The following is a 24291-nucleotide window of genomic DNA, read 5'->3' as shown; positions in this document are numbered from 1 at the left end:
AAGGGTAAGATAAGTACCGGGAGGAACTTCTTGAGTATTCACAGGAAAAGAACAATAAGGTCCTAGTTTTGCATCCTCTGCCACCTGGGTGGGTCTGGTGATGGGATTAGGCTTGGCCCACAAAGTGCCTCTGGGCACTTCCTGGAGTCCCTTTTCAAGGGCAAAATAGTGTTGGAATGGAGGAAACTGGAGTTGATTTTTTATGATTTTTAAAACTAGGTAACTTCCCTGAGCTGTTAAGTCAAAAGGATACATTTATGCATAATATTTATAACATTTAACAACTTTAAAGATGTGCCCCCCCCCGTGATTTCCATAACAATATAAAGGCTTGCACACCATTGTTCAGGGTTCTCCTCCCTCCTGCATGTGGTAAGTGGGGACCCTGTTGCAACAGTTTAATAAAGATCAGGCTTAGGTAAAGGTAAAGGTACCCCTGATCATCAGGTCCAGTCACGGATGACTCTGGCATTGTGGCACTCATCTCGCTTTACTGGCCTAGGGAGCCGGCGTACAGCTTCTGGGTCATGTGGCCAGCATGACTAAGCCACTTCTGGCGAACCAGAGCAGCGCACGGAAACACCGTTTACCTTCCCGCCGGAGTGGTACCTATTTATCTACTTGCACTTTGATGTGCTTTCGAACTGCTACAGTAGGTTGGCAGCAGCTGGGACCGAGCAACAGGAGCTCACCCAGTCGCGGGGATTCGAACCGCTGGACCTTCTGATCAGCAAGCCCTAGGCTCTGTGGCAGCCTCTCAATATACTCTGGTTGGCCTGTTATTTTCTCCTACAGATAGGGAACCCACTTAAGGACTCTATACGGGCTCCGGAATACCCCATAAAGGAAAGGGAGCAGTTTTTTCTTATAACAGCAATTTGTCGGGCCCTGAGAGGAGAGCATGCTGAACTATAGTTGGGCTTTTGGTCCGATCCCAGCAGGGGGCTTCTCATGCTGATCCTCATCAAAGGCTTTATTTCTTATAAAGAGCGGTCACCACGTGGTCAGAGTGCAAGAGCTGTGCCGGAAGCAACTGGCTAACGTCCGACGGAAATACTCGCCAGCCCCGGAAACAGTTGTGGAAGACTCGGGAGAAGCTCTTTACTCTCCCCTCCCTCCTTTTAAGCGGGAGCACGAACGGAAGAGCCAAACTCATACGGGGCTGAGAAAGACGCCAGCGGAAGTACCCGAGACTGTCCGGAAAATTCCGAAGGCGCAGGGTTCGGCCTTTCCCGAGGCTCTCCGGAAAAACCCGAAGGCACGGGAGGGGGCGGCCTCTCTCGAGCGTTCCTGGGAAGGCTCTCGGAATAAAAGAAAAGCGAGCGAGGCTTTGTCCTAGAGAGGTTAAGGAGACCGCCGAGCGTATTTCGAAAGGGTCTTCCGGAGATAGCCGAGCGTTTCCGTTAACACCCGAAGCTGCCGCCGGAAGTTGCCGAACTCAAGGGAAGGCGCCCCTGCGGCCTAGTGCGTGAGGAGGAGCTGGTGAGCGAGAGCTACTAGAGCAGCTGCGAGGCCGCGTTCAGGCCGCCCTCCTCCGTCCCGTCTCCGTTAGCCATGTCCGACTTCGACGAGTTCGAGCGGCAGCTCAACGAAAACAAACAAGGTGAGCGGACAAAGGGGCGGGTGGGCCGAGGGGGTGGGGGAGAGAGAGAGAGAGGAAGGGAGGGGGCGGCCCCCTTCGACATTGATGGCTCTCTTGCGTCCGCCACACGCTCTTCACGACGGGCCCTGAGCTGCCGTGGAGTGTGTGAGGTGGGGGGCGGCTAAATGGTTCTCCCATCAACGGTGGAGACCCGTGTTAGGCCGAAGAGCGCGCGTGTTTGTGCGAGGCGACGGGGGGAGGGGCGGGTCTCGTGTGTCCGGCCACTTCTTTCCCCCTCTCGCTTTATTTGGCGGGAGTCTGATCGCGGGGGTAACGGAAGCGGGGGAGGGAAGAGAGGCAAGGAGAACCGTTGGTGGCCCTGCGCGCGCCCTTAACGGAGTGGCGCGTGGCGGGGCTATGGAATGCGGGGAGGGCTCTTTCCCTCTCGGGCCACTTTCTGCCCGATGAGGCGAACTCTGGGAGGGAAGGGACCTTGAGTCCGTTTTGTTCACTTTCTTGGGGAAAGAGAGAGGTTGCCTAGTTATTACACCGCCGCCCCGCCCCCCCAACTTTCCTCGCTTAGTTGCCTCCTACAAAGGAAGCACATGATGCAGCCTTTACGCCGCGTGGAGCAAAGCATACCGGTGCCTGCATGAGCCCCCGACTTGCAGGATGATGGAAGAAAGGAGGGCTAAGTAAATAAGTAACTGGTTCTCCCGCCCACTCCCAGTGCAGGTTTTGCGTTAGGGAAGGTGGGTTGTAAACTTGAGAAATGGGAGGGGAATGTTCTGTTCCTCTTGGTGAGTATTCCTCCGTGCTGAGAGGCAGAGGTTGCGCAGGGTTTCGGAAAGGAGGCTTTCCCAACCCTACTTGGGACCCATTTCCATGTATAGCATGATGTGTTACCACTGAGCAACACCCTTCTTCCCTTCCTCTCAAAACTTTCAAGTTTGTGGGTTTTCTTACTCTCTTTATCTCATTCTTTAGGCAGCTGAAAATAACATATGGCGATACCCACACACCCCTTTTGCCCTCACAACAATCCAGGGATGGGTAGATGAGGCTGAGATGGTGACAGGCCCAAGATTATGCTGTGAGCTGCTTCACTGAGTGGGGATTTGAAGCTGGATCTCACCATTCTGATGTTAGCAACTATACAACTTTGGCTCTCACATCTCTTGTCTCTCTTCCCACCTCTTACTTATTTATCCTGGCCTTCCATAAATCTCATGAACTTTCCTCACAACCATGAGGTAGTCTGTGCTTAGAGTGAATTACTTGCCGAAGGATCCAATCTCCAGTAGCCCTCATCCAGAGCTGTCCACTACACCACAGTGGCTGAACCACATTTTTTCTTTTCCCTACATCATAGAATCATAGTTGGAAGGGACCCCGAGGATCATCTAGTCCAACCTCCTGGATATGAAGCTGTCTGTCCCTTACGGGGAATATGCAGCTGTCCCTTACAGGGATTAAACCTGCAACCATGATGTTTTCAGCACCACACTCTAGCCAGCTGGGCTATCCAGCCTTTCCTCAGTCCACTAATTTTTTTGGGGAAAGTCCAGATTTACATACAACTCAACCACCACACATTAATTAGATTCCCCCCTTCATTACTTATACTAAATTCACTTGACCTGAGGAACACCAGCGCGCACACACAATTGGTTGCCAGCCTAATGGAATATACTGTGTCAGAGGAGATTGCTGGCATTTCACTTTTCTTGGTGAGAGGAATCCCCGGTCCTCTGCCTTCTGTCTTCTTGGAGTGGATCTCTTTTAAAACAAGCTGCTTAGCATGGACACTGAGTAAAGTATTCTTTCCTTCTTCGGCTAATTTTTCAACCACCTCTGCAAAATACCTTACCCCATTTCTCTTCATTCGGCTCTTTTCTCCACCTTTTTACAAATCTTAGCTAATTAGGAAGGCCACATCACTCTCACCTGAGGGTATGAGCACCTATGAATCAGTATCTTAAGCACAAGTCCACTTCTCCATATTGGATCCCCAATAGAGATACATGTTGGCTCCTTTCTCGGTAGCATTGCTTTACTCTTGCATATTTTTGGTGGTGCTTCCTGCGATGCACTGGGACAAATACAACACAAAATGATTCCCTTAGGGCAGGCATGGCCAAACTTGGCCCTCCAGATGTTTTGAGGCTACAACTCGCATCATCCCTAGCTAACAGGACCAGCGGTCAGGGATGATGGGAATTGTAGTCCCAAAACATCTGGAGGGCCAAGTTTGGCCATGCCTGCCTTAGGGCAAGGCACTGCCAGTGGTCTTAGCCTGCTTAACCAGGGTTTAGGGACAATGGGAGTAGCATTCCAGCAACATCTGAAGGACCACAGGCGGCTCCTTGATTTAGGCAGCACTTCCACAGTATTTACCAGTAGTTCATAGCCAAATGTTCACATGAATAAAGACTGCAGCCTTGAAATGCAACTGCAAAAATTGCCTGCCTGCATGGAAATAGAAAATGCAAGCTACCAACATTTGTAAGGCATCTCTGCCTGATTAATTGAGGGCTGTTTTGTTTGCCCCAGGTGATCAGACTAGTTGCTATTTGCAGGCATGGCATAAGGTGGACCTTTTTGATATGGCATGCCTTACTATCATACTAATCACACAGTCTTAATAGAGACGTGTGCACTCTGGAAATTTCTTTGGATCTGATTTGTCCAGACTCTTCTAATGGGCTGTATGTGATAATGTCATTCTAATTCTGAAAAAGGGCATGCAAACGCAAACTCACTCTGTCTACGGTAGTTTACTAGGTAGTTGGATGTAAGTAGTAGTTGATCACTGCTATCTGTGGCAAACTGTATAAGCAACTGTTGTATGTACAAATACCAGTTATGTCCACAAATTCCCTTGCAGCAGCAAGTGTTCTGCCTGCCCTCTGACATACCCAAAGCAGCTGTAGAGTGGGGGTGGGGATTTTCCTGACATTTGCTTTTCTGCTGGGGCAATCGCTGCTCAGCCCCAAGGTGGGGCTGCACTTTTTTACTACTACAAAATAACAAGCTCCAGTTATCTTTTCCAACTTCAGCCTTGGAGCAGACAGTTGTCATTGACTGCTCAAGATCAAAGACCAATATCTTGACCCTTGAGGGAGGGACAGGGTCCTAGTAACCACAAACATTTTGTTGGCTATCAGTGTCAGTCAATATGGGCCTTTGGTAGTGGTTCCCAGTGGTGAGATGGGCCTTCCCTGGGAGCATAAATTTCCAGCAAGGGACTTGACCCCTGAAGTACGTAGTGTCTACCCTAGCTGGCAAGACCTGGGTAGGTTGAATGACATCTGACAGCGTCCTTACTACCCAGTTATCTCAGTTGGATTTGTGAAGGAGGAATTCAAAATTGCTGCTTGGTGTGTGACTTCAGGAAGTGATCAGAGATCCTGTTCTATTCCTTTTCTAAGGCTAATGCAGGATTAGTATTCAAATCTGCAGACACACACAATAATAGGCTATTTGCCTTTGACAATGTGCAAGGATATTCACAATTTCATCTAACAATATATTTTTGATGCTGGACTGGGGACCCCAGAAGATTGCATTCATTTAGCAGACATGAGGGGAAACATTCAAAAAGTTCAAAAAAAAAGTATGAAATGATCTTATTTGTATTTTGCCTTGGATCTAGAATCCCTAGCAAAGACTGTGTGGGGCAGAATGTAGGGGTGACAGGGCCTCAAAGGAATGCTTTTGGCTCATAAATGCCTTTTGAAGAAAGCCATTTAGCACTACATTTTGCACTAAAACCGCCCAAGGGAGGAATGGATACCTGCGTAAAACAAAGATGAGTGATTTGGATTGATAGCCTGTGGCAATAGGAGAAAACGGGGTCTTCTCCTTGGAACTTCAAAAATAAGTGTTGGTACCACATCACTGTTTTGTTTGTTTTGCTTCCTTGCACAGAAAATAAAACAGAAGCACTGCAGATTTCACCTATATGGACCTCTGCTTTGCATTAGTTTTCCCAAGCCAGAAACCCAAACATTCCTGTTACCAGAGAGCCTTAACACCCCCAAGCCTTGCATGATACAGCAACAGATGTGTCATTACAAACACTGCTTTGTGCTGGTCATTGTACAACATTGCTCTGTATTGTTCCCTTCCAGCACAGCTGCGTGAGTTTTCTCTAGTGTCCAAAACAGTTCTTCATGTCACAATTTGAATTCTTCTGCTTGATGTTGGTGTGTTAATTCTGACTTGCTTCACTCCAAATAAAAATAAACAGTAGTTCCGGTTCCTGAAAAGAAGCATCTTATTTGTTGGAGCCAGTCTTGTGCAGAACCAAGAAAATGTTTTTGTTTCTAGGAGACAATAGAAGCTGAGGTAGCCAGGCATTTTATCTGTGGCACTTCATAATGCTGCTCACCCTTTTACCTGTTGTGCAGCATTAAAATAGGGCAGGGGTAGGTCGAAAAATTCGCAAGTCGAAAAATGCCATTGGAAACTCGATTTCCCATAGGAATGCACTGGAAACGGAAAAATTCGTGAGTCAAAGCAACCCTATCTAAAAATTTGTAAGTCGAAAAATCCCTATCTAAAATAGCCGCGGTTTCCTTTTGATGTCGAGACATTCATAAGCGTGCGGCCATTGGCCACATTTGTAAGTCGAAAAATTTGGTTGTCGTTCGTAAGTCGAGGTACCACTGTAAATTTCTGGGGCTTAAGAAGAAACTCAGATTCTGCAGTTGGCATGATTTATTTAACTTGTAATAAAATATGTAGAATTATGAACTGCTTCAAGTACTGAAGGTGAAGACGAGAACATTCAGAAGGCATTCTAGATGAGGGGGTGCTGTGGAGAGCAGTAATCAAGACAGGCATCTGGCTCAAATAATCTTTAGTTTTTCAGTTTTTAGCTAAATGATAGATGATGGCTGCAGCTTCTTTAGTTGCTGTTTTTAAAAAATGGAAAGCAGAGATGCTTGGAATATGAACAACAAAAACAGCACCTTACAGCATTTTCTTCCTGGTGTATCCTTTTCAATCATCCAGTTCTTCCTTAGAAGAGTTGGCAGTCTCTGATTTCATGCATTTCCTTTAAGAGACCCATCAAGGACAGTTTTAACTTCCCAGAGATTGGGCCGTGTTAATTCCTTGAGCATCAGGATTTTTCTGTCCTCCAAAAGAGCCCCAGCTTGTTGGGTTTGGGTAAAAAGTGATCTTGAGATAATCACACCTTGCTAAAAATCTTGTCATGCATGTTAGCAATGAGAAACAAGAAAGAACCTATCCTGCCTCTTTATAGGTTCTCGCTGACCCCTTTTTCCAAGGGCAGTTAGACTATTGCCCATTGTCATCTACAAGTGTGGGCAATTTAATCATGCCTTTTATAGAGAATGGTAGGTGCTGAACTTGATTTAGGGCAGACATGACTTTCTAGATATTAAATTCCAACTCACATCTGCCCTAATCATCATGAGCAATGGCCAGAGATGAAGAATTTGTAGCCTGGCAACATCTGAAGGACCACAGCTTATCCACTCCTGATTGAGGAGATGTACAATACAGGCACAAAATATCATATCCCAAATCCTTGTTAAGCATAGGCACAACCTATCTACAAAAACACACAGCCTAACCAGCCTGTCAAGTTTATTCTTGGCACATGGGGGCTTTCTGACCCTATTTCTCATTAGCAGCCGCCACTATTGCACTGGATGAGTACCTGCTCATGAGGTATGATCCATTGCTATATAGCAGGAGTGGCCAACTTCAGAGACACTGCGATCTATGCAGGCAAGAACGAGCCATCTCAGGAACAGTTTCTTCTCTAGAGCGATTTTGGCCTTAAATGGAAAGCCTGGACTTTGAAGTCATCTTATTTTACTTGTTATTTGTATTATATTTACTGTTTTTAATTAGGTTTTGTAATTTTGGATTATGCGGAATGCTTTATCTGAGTGGATGTAGCAACCGAGTAATTTCATTGTTCCCGCAAGGGGACAATGACAATAAAGATATCTTACTTTCAAATTTCAAATCTGGCGGTGATCTACCCCTGTTTTGGGGGGTTCAGTTCAAAAGTTGTTGAGCTTGGGGAAGGAACAGGGGCCGCCACTAACCTTCCGATTCTCCATTTCAAAACTCAGGCTTACCTTCTGCAACAATAGAGGGCAGCACAGGGAGAGGGGGCAGGACTGGCGATCAACCACGATCTACCAAAGCCTCACAGGGATCGACCAGTAGATTGCGATTGACGTGTTGGACATCCCTGCCATATAGCATTTGCGAGTTTGGTAATTTGCAACCAGACAAGACTCCGAGAAATGGGTCTATCAAGTTACATCACTTAAAGCATTTGCCTTTTGAAGCAGTGGCTGTTAAGAGTAACCTGGGGAAATGCAGGCTTGGTTTCTACATACCACACCTTTCCAATTTTATGAGAGTATATTTGAGTTGATTTTCCTAGGGAGAGTGGTAACAGTTTGTGATAACCAGAAGTGTGACCTCCATTCCTATGTTGCAACCATTGACATAGCAAGCTCTTCTCTCGTCTTTAGAACGCGATAAAGAGAATCGTCATCGGAAACGCAGCCATAGTCGCTCACGGAGTCGTGACAGGAAACGCCGTAGCCGCAGCCGTGACAGGCGCAACAGGGATCAACGCAGTGTTTCACGGGATCGCAGGAGACGCAGGTATGAGTTGCAGAATGAAGAGCTTGGGTTTTCCTTGTGTTTCCACTTTTTTGGGTCCAGCAATATGCCCAAGCCCTGGACAAAACCTTAGATGCATAAGATTCATTGGGACAAACTTAGTCCTGCCTCATTCATTTTCCGTTATCCATGAAGAAGTTGTTCTTAACTGAGCAGACCTGTCTTAAGAGGCTCTCTCACCCTTATGATGGAACATAGGAATTTAGACTTTTTGCTGAAAGAAGCTCTTTGCAAACATCATGGAGCTTTTCAACCCTTTCATTCAAAGCTTCCAAGTACCATCTCTGTTTTTTTGAGATGCTGATTATTTATAAAGTGCCTGATCAGGATCTTTACATAAAAATACTGTAAACTGCCTCTGCATGGAGACCTACAATTTAACTTCTGTTGTATGTACTTCAAAATCATGATTTGAAACATGTTAGTAGAAGAACAAGATGGTGGGAGTTCATATGGGAAAGAAAGCTTAAGGCTCTTTCTGGTATAGAAACACTTGGGATTGATTAATTTTTAGAAAGAAAGGCAGTGTGAATTAGCAAGTGGCAGAAACTTGGATGATTATAATGTATGGCCAGCAAGGGTGAAATTGAAATTCAGTTCAAGGGAAATGGCAATTCTGCGCAAAGTAAATTGGTTGATTGTATGTACCATTTCCTAGGAAAGCCTTATATTTAAGTGCCACTGAAATGAAAAGAAGCTGTGCCACAGCTACATAGGAGCACACAAGACTAGTAGAGGCGATGTATCCAATTAATCATTCTTAGTGTGCATTGTAGGGTGTGTGTGCATTGTAGGTTGGGGCAGGATTACAGAATTTGGCAAACTGTTGGGGAGCAAGAAAGAGGAAGGTTGCACTCTTGACTGCATATGAGAGTGGTAGCGAAGCACTTCGGGGCACAAAAGCAGATTCATACGGTGACAGCTTCTGAAACAGTCTCTGTGCGTGCGTGCGCACACGCACACAGAGTTCCTCTCTTAGTGACTGAGATTGGAAAGCACCATAACTGCTCTACAGCTAAAATTGCTGGCTTGGTTCTGTTGCTTATTTGAGGCTGAAATTTGTTACTCAGGTTGAATACAATTTAAATACATACTTATTTTTTTAAAAAAGGATTGTATCTGTTTTAGGTTTTTGTCATTGTTTGCCAGTAGATTTGATTCTCCTTGGAGAAATGGACAGGATAGAAATCTTAAAATTAAATAATATTCTCATCTGCTAGTCACTGCACATCCATTTTCTTGGCTCAGATAAGTGTTGCAGCCCTATCACCACTGTCTGCCTTTGCTCTGTGTGTATATAATGTAACTATGAAAGTCTGAGAACTCCTTGATTAAGGTCTTTGAAAAGCTCAGAATCTTATTGTTCACGGATGGTAATAAAGCACTGGTTTATTCCTGCTGTCCAACATCCTCTCTAGACAGATGCACTGTCTAGTGTAAGTTTGACTATTCTCTCTCCCTTTTTCTTAATGAAGTTACAAAATTATCTGTTGCAGCATTAATAGATCAGTGGTGGTCTCTGCAGATCCCTCCGATCGACCCCCCCAATTGCCATACGCTGTTGTTTCTTGGACCACAGTCTCTGTCAGGGCACATGGGGCCCTGCTGCTGTTACTGAGTTGGTTACCTGGGCCTGTTGTATCCACCAGGAATGGTTACAAACCCATTTTGTTTCTCCATTTTCAGATCACCCCTAAGCCTAGCGGGTCCCCTGAGGTGAGTATTGCTACTTCTTCCTTGTGCTGACAGGGTTGTCACTTTCTCCATTAACGGAGGCAGCCTTGCAATCAGATCTTGGGTGCAGATACAGTTATCACATTCAGTGCTGGGATTCATCCTGGGGGTTACTATTAAAATGGATCGGCCCTGGAGTCTTCTGTCAGGATGGATTTGATTTAAATCAAATCAATTTAAATCACGATTTAAATCACTAGTCAGCAAGACTTGATTTAATTTTTTTTTCCTTTTTTACAGAAAGACTCATTCTTGCTGATATAATCTTAATATTTACAACCAGATGAAGGTTTTATTTTTGGAATAATAAATTTTCAGAGTAGTTTTATCAAAAATTACTGATTTGGTTATACTATTAGAAATGCATAGGCAGATAATTATGAAATTATTGTGAAGTTTAATGAATTAACTGTTTATATTTGCACAACTTTTCTGCTCTTCTTTATTGGAAGGAGAAAATAATCATTTCCTTAATAACAATTTAAACAATTTATTTAACTAAAGCAATAATATTATAGCATGTGTATCCACGTTTGTTAACTGATGTGGTTAAACTTAAAAAAAACCAAAACCTTAGTCTGAATTTTAGCACACATGAAAAACTTAAAACAAATCATTTCCTGATGAATAGCCTCAAAGAAATCCATTTTTAATTTTTTTTAAATCTGATTTTTATCCATCCTGGTCTATGTAGATCAGACTTCCTCAACCTCTGCCCTCCAGATGTTTTGAGACTACAATTCCCATCATCCCTGACTAGTGGTTCTGTCCTGCTAGCTAGGGATCATGGGAGTTATAGGCCAAAAACATCTGGAGGGCCGAGGTTGAAGAAGCCTGATGTAGATGGTGTCCCAAACTGAAACAAGTGTAGAGTTGACATGACTGGTACATTAATCTTCATATTACATTCAACAAAAGCCGAAGTGCTCTTTCCATTTCCAGCTGACCTTTCCTCCCTGTCTTCCTTCCACAGCCGTTCTCCCAGGCATGAGAAAAAGAAGAAGGTTCGCAAGTACTGGGATGTTCCACCCCCAGGCTTTGAACACATCACTCCCATGCAGTATAAAGCCATGCAAGGTAGGTCTGCTTGATGTATTGTAAAATAGTGTTATATCTTGCAGCTACTTGAACATGTTCCTCTACCATGCAAATTAATGGAAATACAAACTTGTGTTGACCTTTGGAGGTTCTTATTTTTCTTCTGAAATGTTCTCTCAATTTCAAGCATGCATCTCCCTCCATTCCTGAAGAAATCAAATTGAAGTCAGATATTTTCCCTTGGTGGAAGAAGAACTCTGGATCAATTTTTCTCACTACACAGCTAGGCCAATAAGTGGGCTTCACTTGGTTCTCTTTTTGATTTTACATTTAACCTATATCTCTGCTTTAACTGGGAACAAGTCTCTTAACATTGCTATATGAATGTTAAAAACTGCCAACTCATTTATCTACTATCTGAATCTGGATCTCTTTTTCTCTCCTTGATTCTGATACTTGAGGTTGTGTTCTGCTATTACACTTACACAGACTTATTCCTACAACTGTGAGTGCTAAAAACCTTAAATTGGAATTATCAGCCAATTATAAAAAAGAATTCCTTTGTGCTTGGAAGCTGCTTAAAGACTGCATATTGTCTTACCTGCTTTTTTTGAAAATGATATTTTGTCCTTCCAAAAATAGAGAAGTAACTTGTTAGACTTTTTGTGATTTCAGAAAATTGTTTAGTTGCTAGGTCTGACCTCTCCCCACCCCCCTTAATGGCATGTCATTTGTTTATTATCATATAAACCACTTGGAAGTCACTTAGGATAAAATGTGGTATACAGTATAAGCAATAAACATAATTTACTTGTGCCAGTTCCTTTAAAAAGTGAATGCTGTGTAGTTTTGTTATCAGTCTCTCCAAATGAGTGATATGCCTTGTGATATTTCCAACTGAGAATCTTCAATTTGTGACAGCTAGTCTTGTTTTCCCCCTTACCTAGCTGCTGGGCAAATTCCAGCTACAGCCCTCCTGCCAACGATGACCCCTGATGGACTGGCGGTGACCCCCACTCCTGTGCCAGTAGTAGGCAGCCAGATGACACGGCAAGCCCGGCGTCTCTATGTGGGAAACATCCCCTTTGGAATCACTGAGGTACTTGCTTGTTCCTTCATATGTGCCTCTGAACCCACTGGTGTATTTTATCTCTTGGGTTGGGAGTGTTGAAAGGAAGATTCTTTGCCGAGAATTTTGGGGGAATAAGTTCATAGTGAAAACAGCCAGGTGAGGCTGAATTCAGCATTCAGATCTCTTCATCCTGCTAACAGGGCTCCAAAGTGGAGTCAGGACAATGCAGCAGGTGCCAGAATTATGTTGGATTGTGACAGCCACGAAAAGCCACTCCAGTGCTCCTAGCTTCATCTTTCTTTAATCACTCTTAAATATTTCTTTATGAGAGATCATGTTTTAGACCAGGTATTTTGGAATGAAAGTGTTAACTGTAATGCTCTTCTCTTTTGGAATTGAGTAAATGATAAATTCTTCAGTCCTTAACAAAGGTGAGGGGAGGTGCTGTAGGAAAGAAGTTTCATGTTTTCTCTCTTGTTCAAAATGGTAGGGTGTTGAGGTTGGTAATTTGGCTGCAGAGGCTTATAATTGCTATTCTATTTTTGATGGCCACATTCTCTTCCCCCAAGTACATTAGTTGCTTCTTTCACGGTTTACCAAGTGTTCAGGTGGGAACGAATTGTTCCAATATTACTGTGGATTGGGATATTTGCTTTATGTAGTACCAAGCCAGGTGACTCCCTTGAGCCTTTGCAGTTTTATTAACTTAAGAGTTAGAGCTATGCAGTATTCCAGCATTGCTTCCAGTCCTCCTTTTTCACTGTCCAAATCTGTCAAGGGACATTACTGTGTGACACAGAGGAAATGATTTTATTTCCAAAAGGGCTTTACATTATCTGCCATAACATTTGAACTGAACCAACTGTAATCCCTTTCCAGAGCTCTTAATTCATATCCTTCTTCTGCACACATGGTATGCCTCTGGCAGAGAAGACCAAATATCTGGAACAGAGGTGGATTCAGAGTAAAGAAAAACAGCTATTTGGGTGGAAATGGGAAATAATAATATGTAATCCTATACATACTTTGAATAAGTCCCACTGAATTTAGTGGTGCCTCTGGGTAGACTGGTATAGAAGTGCACTGTTAGTGCCTAAATGACCAGGGAATTAAATATGGGTGGTCGTTATTTGAATATCTCTATATAAAAAAAAGACCAAAGAGTTGTTTCCATTTCTTTTTAAAGTGGATAATGTGTGGGACTGCAATCCCCCCGTAGCCCCAAAGTTTGCTACCATCGCAGCAGGCAAGTAGGCAGTTTCGCTTTGTAATCCATTTGTGATCCTGAAGGCCTTTCTAGTGTGTGACATAAAACCTCCTCTTTTCCATTCTCTCCGTGACCCCCAATAGGAGGCTATGATGGATTTCTTCAATGCTCAGATGCGCCTTGGTGGCCTTACCCAGGCTCCTGGTAACCCTGTCTTGGCAGTGCAGATAAACCAGGACAAGAACTTTGCATTTTTGGAGGTGAGTTATGGCATGTACAGTTAGAGGGCCCTTCAGTTGGATGTGATTCGAACATGCAGAATATGACAAGTTTAGAATTTCACATAATCTGTTGGTGGATTGTGAAGATTTTATTGAGGAAATTGCTAGTTTCTAGTGATTGTGGAAAAACCTAAAGCGGCTTTATTTATTTTTTTATAAGCAAAGACTCAGATGCTGCAGGTTTTTTTGTGAGTCTTCCAATAAAATTGGTGTATTTTGGAAAAGAAAGTAGATGTAGGATTAGCAGCCATCAATCCATGTTGCCCTTTTCTGCTCTGAGCTCTGCCTTTAAAATCCTGCATGCTTCTGATCTCTGAAGTTTGGCATCAGGGAGGCAGTGCAAGACAGGAGTGCCTGGCGTGCTATGGTCCATGGGGTCACGAAGAGTCGGACACGACTAAACGACTAAACAACAAAAGTACAGGTGACTGCCCTCTAGAAAATGGGTTTTGCTCCCCAAGCCCTCTTAAGACTGGGGTTGGGCCAAGCAAAAGCCATGGTCAAACAAAGAATCACAGATATTGAAAGACAACAGGACTGCTGTGAAGATGCCCCGACTATAAAATAGGAGAATCAGAGAGATATATAGCCGCCCCGGCAGCTTACCTCTCCTTTCTCTTAGCCAAAAACGCAAGGAGGGCCTTCACACTCGCCAGAAGCTTGGCCCTGCCCTTGCCGGTCCTGGAAGGATCCTACAAAAAAGTTCCATACGCCCAAAGACTCTGTGCCTGTTCATTGGGGGAAATAGGAAGCCCAGAGCATCTATTTTTTAGAAAATTTAGATGTTCCTTCTTTGAAGAAACCCGTAGGGAGATCCTTGATTCCACGCTGGTGAGGCTAGCTGACCTCACAGAGAAGCAAATATACATATGTATGTTTTGTCCTTTGGGAGCGTTTCCTCAAATGTGTTCTAAAAGCTGGTCTCTGACCGTAATAAATTATTCATTCATTCATACAGGTGACTGTTTTCCTGTGCTTTGGAATAACAAAACCATCAAAACAGCTGAAAGTTTACATCCTAGCAATTGCATAATTTTGATGTTCTGGTTTTAAAATTGGGAATTATAAGGAAAAGTTTCATAGGAAAAGAATTGGATTCAGTTTTTAAAAGGGAGGATTCAGTTTTTTAAAGGGAGTTTTATGGCAATTAGCTGAAGCTACCTCCTGTTTTAGAAAATAGTACTAAGCTTGCATGGGGAGAGTGGATTCAAAATTGCTTAGTTTAAAAGCCTTGGTTAACAGCACTGAGTCAGATTACTTAGTAATGGGCCTTGGAGTTGTGACTGAAAGAGCTCACACCAGTGAAAAGGATAAAGAACTGAATTACACAGGCAAGGATGTAAACTGGGCATGCTGTATTTGGAAAGAGATTTTTTTTTAAAAAAAGTGTGAATAGAGCCACTATTCATGGAAGTGTTGGAAAACAATGGGATAAGAGGTCAATTATATTTTGCACAGGAAAGTGGGAGAGGTCAGGAGAGAGTCTGACTAGGCTTTTCTGGGTGCAGGAGATTCTGAGCAATGCCTTGCTTATTTATATAGATAACATAATTTTTTGTTGTGGAATTTGCTCTTGAGTGCTCTACAATGTGGGACACACTTGGTGGAAATCCCATCCATTGTATGCATGCAGAGTATACGACTTAGATAACAATTTGATTCTATCACTTCCACAGTTTGTGTACTGACTGTTTAACTCCTTTCATCGCATGGGTGGAATTCTTCCCTTAAGAACCCCCGAGCCAACATAGTTTCTGTTTGTTTGTTTTTGCTGCTGCAGTTCCGCTCCGTGGATGAAACTACCCAGGCTATGGCTTTTGATGGGATCATTTTCCAGGGACAGTCGCTGAAGATCAGACGCCCACATGATTACCAACCACTCCCTGGCATGTCTGAAAACCCTTCAGTCTATGTGCCAGGTGAGTATACTAGATGCACCCTGTGGTTTTTTTAAAAATAATTTTATTCAATTTTTCCAATCAACAAACAAAACAAAACAATAATTTTTATACAGTTCATCTTAAATTCACCCATCTCATCTTGCTCTGCCGAGCTATGACTTCCCTCCCTCCCTTCAATGATGTATAGATGGTATTTAACACCAGTAAAATTGGCTAAAATGTATAGAATGAGTAGTAAAACATGCTGGAAATGTAAAGAGAAGGATGGGGAATTTTACCATATGTGGTGGACATGCGATAAAGTTAAAAGATTTTGGGAAATGATATATAACGAATTGAAAAAGATTCTTAAATATACTTTTCCCAAAAAAACGGAGGCATTTTTCTTAGGAATTATGGGAGGGGAGATTATGAAAGAAGATCAAGTATTGTTTATGTATGCGACAACCGCGGCTAGGACATTGTTGGCCCAAAAATGGAAACTTCAGGAATTACCAATGATCGATGAATGGCAGATGAAAATGATAGACTATGCAGACTTAGCTAGACTGACTTGCAAGATCCGAGACCAAGGAGAGACAAGGTTCCGAAAAGACTGGAGTAAATTTGTGGACTATATGGAGAAAAATCGTAGAAGTTTAAAAACACTTGCAGGATTGAAATAAATCCTACGAATTGACTGAAATAAAGACAATAAGGAACTGCAAGATAGGAGTTAATAAGAAAACCGTATGAAAGTAGATGCACCCTGTTAACTAAGGAAGACCAAAGGGGATGTGATTTACTGGATGAGACCAGAGCCCATATACCCTGTTTCTCATATTTTAAGACATGCCCATAAAATAAGCCATAGCAGGATTTTTAAGCATTCAAGGAATATAAGCCATACCCCGAAAATAAGACATAGTGATAGGGGCAGCAGCAATGCCGGCCGCGGCAGGAGGAGGAGGAAAAAAAATAAGACATCCCTTGAAAATAAGCCATAGTGTGTTTTTTTGAGGAAAAAATAAATATAAGACGTGTCTTATAATATGAGAAACACGGTAGTCTTCCCATAAGCATTTGATCTGAAAATGTGACTGACACAAAACCCTTTCAACAGACCATGTTAACCCTTTCCCCACAGGAGTGGTGTCCACAGTGGTTCCAGACTCTGCTCATAAGCTGTTCATTGGGGGTCTGCCAAACTATCTTAACGATGATCAGGTGAGAAGCAGTTTCTTTCCTCCTTGCCCCCTTCCTCCTTTCCATTTAAGTGTCTTCATTTTATGGAGAGCCACTCTCCTTAGCTCAGCACAGTGCTGTGTGGGTGGCATGCTATCATGATTGTATGCACGCACCCAAATGAAGCCCTCGTAGCTCACCTTTGTTTTTCCCTTGTCCTCTGCCTCTCAGGTAAAGGAATTGCTCACTTCTTTTGGACCCCTGAAGGCTTTCAATTTGGTGAAGGACAGTGCTACTGGCTTGTCAAAAGGTTATGCCTTCTGTGAATATGTGGACATCAACGTCACAGACCAGGTAGGACCAGCCTCTCTTCATGGTACTCTCTTTTTATTTTTGCTCCGCAGCAGCTCGCCGACCTTCCCGTGGGATAAGGGGGGTTCTTTGTCCTTTGAGCAGGTGGGGTGTTTTTTTCTCTCCTCCCCTCTAGGGGGTGCCAGCTTTTCTCTCCTTACAGCACAGCTGCTGACTTAGCGGCAGACACCATCGAGTTAGTGTTCTGATCACTTCTGCTTTTTGTTCCCCCCAAAAAAACAACAACTCTCCCCGAATGTTAGTCGGAGAAGGCTTCGGCCTTTTTGCGAAGACCCCGGCCGCCGTGCCCGACCGAGAGCCGGTAAGAAGCCCTCCCCTCACCAGCCAGGGAAGAGCCGGGTCCGTAGCACATTTCACCTGTCCCACCCCCCAACCCCGACCCCAAGTGAATTCTCCATCCCGCACTCTTAAGAATAACTGTGTTTCCTTTCTCTTGCTGTGCTTTGTGTTACAGCAGGAGGAGGTGGAACAGGCCCTTAACCTGCAGACATGCTCTGCTTGCTAACTCCAGCAGGAGTTGTTAAATGCAAGTTTTGGCATGTGTAATGATAAACCAAAGGAAAAGCACCCCGGTTTTCCCCTTGCCCCTGTTGGAGAGGGGGGGGAACCTGTGGTGGAGAGGAAACACCCCACAAATCCCTATAGGGTTCGGAGAGTGTCGGTGGTAACTTTGCATGCTGAGCGTAAGCTCTCATTTCTGGGTTGATCTCATAAGGGTTATGCATGTGGTTTTCTTTCATAATTGAGTGCCTCTGTTAGTGTGTATGGATATGTGTCTCTATATACTCCCCACAACTGCTTCCCGTCCCGTGCATTCTTTCTTCCCATGTGTTACTTGGGAAATGTGTGTTTTCCCCATGCTCCTCTGGTCTCTCTGCATTCAGGAGAAAGCTGTGAGTTTTTAGCAAGAGCTAAAATCTTGGTTCAGACATACAGAATTAGATGGTGCTCCTTTGAAAAAAGAATTCTCAGGTATTTAGAAAGGCATCAGAAGCAGAGGAGAATTTGCCGTGTTCACTGAAAGTAGGGTGACTAGCAGCTTATTTAAACTGTAGGAAGGTAGATCTTTGTTAGACGCTATTGGGATAAATGTCTTGTGAATGTGACTCGGCAAGGAATCTGGGGTGATTGCTTTCAGGCCTGTTTTATAACTTTGGGATGTCTGGGGTCTGGGTACACTTGTTTGAAGTCTCCCTTTCCTCTTACTGTACTCTCAGTGTCATCCCTTCCCTAATGTGTACTGTTTGTCAATGTGGTCTCTCCATGTGTGAGGCCCAGGGGCACTTGCCTCATCAATTAATTAATTAATTAATTAAATTTCTAAGCTGCCTTTTATCTGAGGATTACAGGCAGTTTATAAGAGCCTGTCCTCAGGACAATGTGTAAATGGCTTTTTCAAAGTACAATTCAATTTTCCGGATTCCGTGTACTAGGACTCTCAACTACTAAGTTCAGTTTTCAGCCTAGAACAAATAATCCTAAATAAGTTTGGCTTTTAAAAAAAAGCCAAGTTCTCCTGCGGTTATGAAGAGAAGCTTGAAATGGTTAGCAGGAGAGAGAGTAGCTGAGTACAGCCTGCTGTGGTCAAGAATGGAGCTTTCAGTGTGGCTTAGAAAACACTTCTAAGTTTCTGTACTGTAAGGTTTCTAGATGTATGAATTAGCTTTAATTGATGCTGACAGCACAGTCCAGTGATTGTTAACTTAGCTCTGTTGAAGAGAGTGAGATTTCTTACTCTCCAGTCGTGCTTGAAGATTGCATCCTGAAAGTGCTGATCCAGGAGTAACTGCTACCATACCGTTCTCTGAGGCAAGGGAAAGTTAATACCCAAAGCTCTTGGGAGTTAAAAGTACACCCATTCCCTGGCACGAAGAAGTGATTCATGATGGATGGCAGTCTGCAGCAAGGTGACATGTTATCAGTTCATAATGTTGTACACAAAAGTGAGGGTTTGGCAAGAAATAGCATTGCTGAAGACTATCCTGAAGTTAACTTTTAATTGGTTCACATAAAGGTTCCCTCCCCTCATTTATTAAAAATCAGTGTTTTTGGATGCAAGAAGAAATATTACATAGAATCTGGCCAACAAAATATTAAGAGTAACAGGATCTGGAGTGTGATAGAGAACCCAAGAATCCAGTGCTACACTTAAGTATCTCCAGAATTCAAAAAAGATCTCCGCTCTCTTAAAGTGCTTAATGATTCAGTTCACAGTGAGTGCACTCAGTATAAGCTTGCTTTAGTTGCACAACTATTCTGAGAGGTGATTGCCTACTCTCACTCCCCTGGGATGGGACTTGAATGTCAGCTGTGTCAGTTTGTCTCCTGGTGCCATTTGCTCAGGCTTATAATTTAGACCCATTTTACAGATGGGATGCTGACAAAACTGGATGTTCTGAGCCTCAGCAGCTCCAAAGTTTCCAACTTCACAGAAATTTAATATATTTGTTTCTGAGCTATTCTGTTTCCGAAATTCAGAATTTTCAGAGAGCTGTGAAAGTCAAGGTCTTGGGTGGCATACTGCATTGTGGGGGAGGGCAATGTAGGTTTAGGCCATCTGAGTGAGTAAGTTGAAGAACAGGGGTGGGTGGGTGCCAGTAAGCTGGTGTGCAGGACACTGGTGTCCTGCTATTTTTGGTACTGGATACTGTGTCTAGTTGCTGCTCTGGCTGCCGATAACTTCCCACACACTCTGGAAGACAGAGAGAGAGAGAGCTAATTGTGCCCCTTTAAAATGAAAGTTGAGATTCTGTAGAGGTTTGACCCTTATGTATGTTTGAAAATTGCACAGTGCTTGGTAATAAGTCTCTGGTTGTGATTTTCCAGGCAAGCTCATGAGGCACAACCAAGGTGGGATTTGATTTGAATCCTATTCACAAAGACAAGACCACTGCTTCATCCACTGGATTGTTCCAAGCGGGTGGGGGTGTGCCTTAAAGCCTGGACTCCTCTGTTCACTTGCCATGTTTTGCTGTATGCCTGAGGCAGATGGCTCTCTGTGGCCCCCATGAGTGGAAAAGGGATTGCTCAAGCTTGTACACTTGCGTATGAGACTAGACGGGAACATAAACATTTCCTTGGTGTTAGGCCCCTGTTGGAGGAAATTCCCTGGTAGTTAGGCCCCTGTTGGAGCTGGCTTAGTGAGGGGATGCGCAATTTAGAAGTATGTCAGCGACTACAGAGCAGTGGAATTCACATTTTGGAAAAAGAACGGTCTGTCTAGGCTAATGACATTTAGCTGAAGCTGAAACCTCACCTCTGCACTTTCTCCTTCATGCAGACAGTCCTTGTTGACCCACTTTAACCCCTTCCAACATTATGGTCTTTTTTTCACCTTGGTTCTGTGCCCATTTTGGGTCCCAGCAGGTAACTGAGCTAAATACGGTATTAATGCCATGGCAGTGCAGTTCAGGTAGGAGTCTGGTTGGGGGGCAAGGAAGAAGTCACCTTTGCGTGTGTGACTGTGTTGATGTTTTAGAGGTGGGACCAGAGGGTGGATGGGTATGTGGCTGGTGGCCTTGGAGGCACAAGATTTGAAGTGTCTGGATTCACTTTTTTCTGCCCTCACAGGCCATCGCGGGCTTGAATGGCATGCAGCTGGGCGACAAGAAACTGTTGGTGCAGAGAGCCAGTGTCGGAGCCAAGAATGCTACTCTGGTGAGGAAGGAACTGAACTGCTGGGTGGTGGGAAGAGGGAGAGGATAGGACTGGTGCTGTGAAAGAGTAAGGTTTCTTGCACATATTTGTGGGGGGAGGGGGTTCAGGAAGGTGCCAAGTGGTTCAAGAAGAGTATGTATTATCAGTGACTAGAATATGAGAAGACTGTTGCCTTTTTGTTCTGCTTGTGAGCTTCCCAGAAGCATCTGGTTAGCCACTGAGAAGCAGGATGCTCCTTTGGTCAGATGATCAAGGCTCTTTCTTTCTCTCGCTGTCTTTTTTGTAAGGGTCAGTCTCTCTAGAGCAGAGACATGATTTCTCAATTTGGAATGCAGGGACCTTCCCTATGTCACTAAAACATATGTTCAGATCTCCCTCTGTGTAACTAGGGCAAAATACTGTCAATCTGTCAGGGTCCAGTTTTGTCCTCATTCTGGTATGCAGCAGATCTGGATCTTTGGTGTGTGGCCGCAGTACATGTGAAGGACTCCTGGTAAAATGTAAAAATGTCATTAAAAAAAGAGGGTTAGTGACTTTCTGCATTGATAATGACACACAACCACCTGCATTAGTTTGATTAAGAGAATGTGGGATTGCACTCTTGTCAACTGATGTACTTGAGTTATATATTGGAGGAAGAGTTTGCCCTGAGAGGCAGAGCTTTAGAACCAGAGAGAAAGTTCCCAAGAACCACATGCCAAAATCTTCATATATCTGATAATACAAAGGATGACTTCAGCTGCCACCCCTTCCTTTTATGCCAATCCTTAGAAACTGCTAGAAAAATCGTACTAATCCTTAGAAACTGAGCTGCCCGCTGTGCTCTAAAAGGCAGAATTTCTGGGTTTAGTGGAAGGGAAACAATGTCGGGGCTCTGAGGCTAGGTCTTTGTGTAGAATTGTTCCATGGGAGGATGGAGTTTTGGCAGCAGTGGCATGGTACTCATGTCTGTTTCTTATCTCTTCCCCACAGAGCACAATAAACCAGACCCCAGTGACTCTGCAGGTACCGGGCCTGATGAGCTCGCAGGTGCAGATGGGTGGTCACCCCACGGAGGTGCTGTGCCTCATGAATATGGTGCTGCCTGAGGAGCTGCTGGATGACGAGGAGTATGAGGAGATCGTCGAGGATGTGCGCGATGAGTGTAGCAAATATGGTGTTGTCAAGTCCATTGAGATTCCCAGGCCTGTTGATGGCGTTGAGGTGCCTGGCTGTGGCAAGGTACTTAGCAGTTGCTCATATTCATATATTCTCTCTCTCTCTCTCTCTCTCTCTGTGTGTGTGTGTGTGTGTGTGGCTGGGTGTGGGTGTTCAGATGAGTTTAGAACAGCAAAGTGGATAGGAACAAAGGAAGTTGCAGTCATGTCAGATAAAATGCTGCTGTTGCTAAACATTGACTTAGCACTAGTTAGAAAGGGGAGGGCAAAGTGGATGGATTGCTGAAGTACAGTGGTACCCCGGGTTACAAAACTTCGGGTTACAGACTCTGCTAACACAGAAGTAGTACCTCGGGTTAAGAACTTTGCCCCAGGGCGAGAACAGAAATCACGTGCTGGTGGTGTGGCGGCAACGGAAAGCCCCATTAGCTAAAGTGGTACCTCAGGTTAAGAACAGACCTCTGGAGCGAAATAAGTTCCTCACCAAAGGTACCACTGTAACATTTGCTGCTAGAAAGCTCCCACTCTAGCAGAAATACATACTTGTACAAAGGCGTGTCAAGATTGGATCACAACAACGCAACTTGGCAGTTAACAAAAAAGTTAGGCTTTGGTGATCCAGAAAAGGGGTTGTGGGTTCCAAGTACTGCAACTCTGACTCCTGCCACTGCTGATCCTTCTGGTATTCCCTCTCCAAAGCAGGATTTAAGAGGCAGTGGGTTGTGTAGTACTTCTGTTGACTCTTGAAAGTGCTAAAGTATAATTGCATTTCATTCTAATCTGTTGAGTGGACTTAGGAGCCAGAACTCTTGGAAAGGTGGAAAAGCTTGAAATCTAGTTTGATGCCTTAAGTCAGTGTTAAAATCTTACTGCCACATCAGAGTTCTGTGGTACTAGACTGATATAAAACCAATCAGTGCAAATCTCTTATTACTTTGAGAACTACAAAGCTGTGGTCAGTTTGTCAAAGAATGGGTTGAGTTGTTTCAGCATAATTAGCCAAGAAAATAGATTAGTTGCAGTCAAGAAGCATTCCATGAAGGTTAGGTGCGTTGTGACAGCAAAGCTGGTGGCTCAGCTACCTTCTTCATGCATGCCCACTCTTGTATAATATAATATAATATAACATAATATAATATAATGATGATGATAATGATAACAAAATGATGATAATTTATTATTTATACCCCACCCATCTGGCTGGGTATGCAGCAGGGTTCTGGATCCAGATCTTACTCCTCCAGTTGCCCATCCCCACAGCTGCCTATGGGTGCAGTTTTAAGTGGGGTAGGTATACTATTAATTCTCCCCCCCATCCTTCTTGTAGATCTTCGTGGAGTTCACATCTGTCTTCGATTGTCAGAAGGCCATGCAAGGCCTGACTGGGCGCAAGTTTGCGAATCGGGTCGTGGTGACCAAGTATTGCGACCCCGACTCCTACCATCGCCGAGACTTCTGGTAGCCCAACCCTGAGCCAGGCATGGGGGTGGGGTGTTTTAAGGAGGCAGGGGCAGCTCGCTGGCCGGAGAGGCTCCTTTAGCAACATAGCCTGTTTATATTTTATGGCCAAAATCTCCTGTATTTTTTTTCCTTCCAATTATCCCAGTCCCCTCCTTTTATATCCCTGCCACCAGCTCCCTCAGCCCGGCCCACCCCCTCGGTTTCCCAGTGATGGTTACTCTGTAGTAGAAATGTTGTCTATTCCCCCCCCCCAATATCCCCATCCCACTGTGATGTTTCTGATTTTTTCCTAAGAGGAGTTTTGCTCTAAAAGAAGATGGGCCCGTTTTGTTGTCTTTTCCTTTCCTCTGCGCTGTGTGTATGGACGACTATTTCTCTAGCATTGTCTCTCATAATTAAACATTTTTTCCAATTCCCTGGTGTCATTTGGACATCTCTTCTTTGTTTCTAATCCACAGTTGCAAGTTAATAAGGGTATGAGAATACCCAGCCCTTGGCCATAGGAAATTGCCTGGTTTATGTATAGATTTAATGCTGGGTAGTCCCAGGAACAAAAGACAGAGCAAAATGATAAATCTTAACTTTGGATAATTCCTTCTAAGGAAGCCAGCTATATTGTAGATTAGTATCTGTGTCTACCTGAAGAATTAAGGCAGCATTTTGTAATTAAGAAACTGGTTTAATCTACCATTAAAGGTAAAGGGCCCCCTGACCATCAGGTCCAGTCGTGTGCGACTCTGGGGTTGTGGCGCTCATCTCACTCTATAGGCCGAGGGAGCCAGCGTTTGTCAGCAGACAGCTTCCGGGTCATGTGGCCAGCATGACAAAGCTGCTTCTGGCGAACCAGAGCAGTGCACGGAAACGCCGTTTACCTTCCCGCCGGAGTGGTCCCTATTTATCTACTTGCACTTTTTGATATGCTTTTGAACTGCTAGGTGGGCAGGAGCTGGGACCGAACAATAGGAGCTCACCCTGTTGCAGGGA

General features: G+C 44.1%; 1 protein-coding gene across 1 annotated transcript; it reads left to right on the top strand.

The window, feature by feature from the left end:
• Positions 1–1100: 1100 nt before the first annotated feature.
• U2AF2 (U2 small nuclear RNA auxiliary factor 2) lies at positions 1101–23721 on the top strand. Its single transcript, XM_035135494.2, has 12 exons — positions 1101–1603; positions 8110–8245; positions 9950–9979; positions 10971–11074; positions 11983–12134; positions 13458–13574; positions 15376–15514; positions 16623–16702; positions 16892–17014; positions 20603–20689; positions 21662–21910; positions 23174–23721. Exons 1-12 carry the CDS (start codon positions 1555–1557, stop codon positions 23306–23308), a joined length of 1401 nt encoding a protein of 466 aa, XP_034991385.1. The 5' UTR covers positions 1101–1554; the 3' UTR covers positions 23309–23721.
• Positions 23722–24291: the final 570 nt, after the last annotated feature.

This window comes from Zootoca vivipara, chromosome 13, assembly GCF_963506605.1.
Source record: "Zootoca vivipara chromosome 13, rZooViv1.1, whole genome shotgun sequence".
NCBI lineage: Eukaryota > Metazoa > Chordata > Lepidosauria > Squamata > Lacertidae > Zootoca > Zootoca vivipara.
This window is presented reverse-complemented; position numbering and strand designations above follow the sequence as displayed.

What these genes read in the sequence shown, in the direction of transcription:
- U2AF2 (XM_035135494.2), top strand. Translation starts at nt 1,555, where the DNA reads ATGTCCGACTTCGACGAGTTCGAGCGGCAGCTCAACGAAAACAAACAA. An exon ending in GCAGTATAAAGCCATGCAAG is followed by an intron (nt 11,075 to 11,982) that starts GTAGGTCTGCTT and finishes CCCCTTACCTAG; the next exon opens with CTGCTGGGCAAATTCCAGCT. An exon ending in ACTATCTTAACGATGATCAG is followed by an intron (nt 16,703 to 16,891) that starts GTGAGAAGCAGT and finishes TCTGCCTCTCAG; the next exon opens with GTAAAGGAATTGCTCACTTC.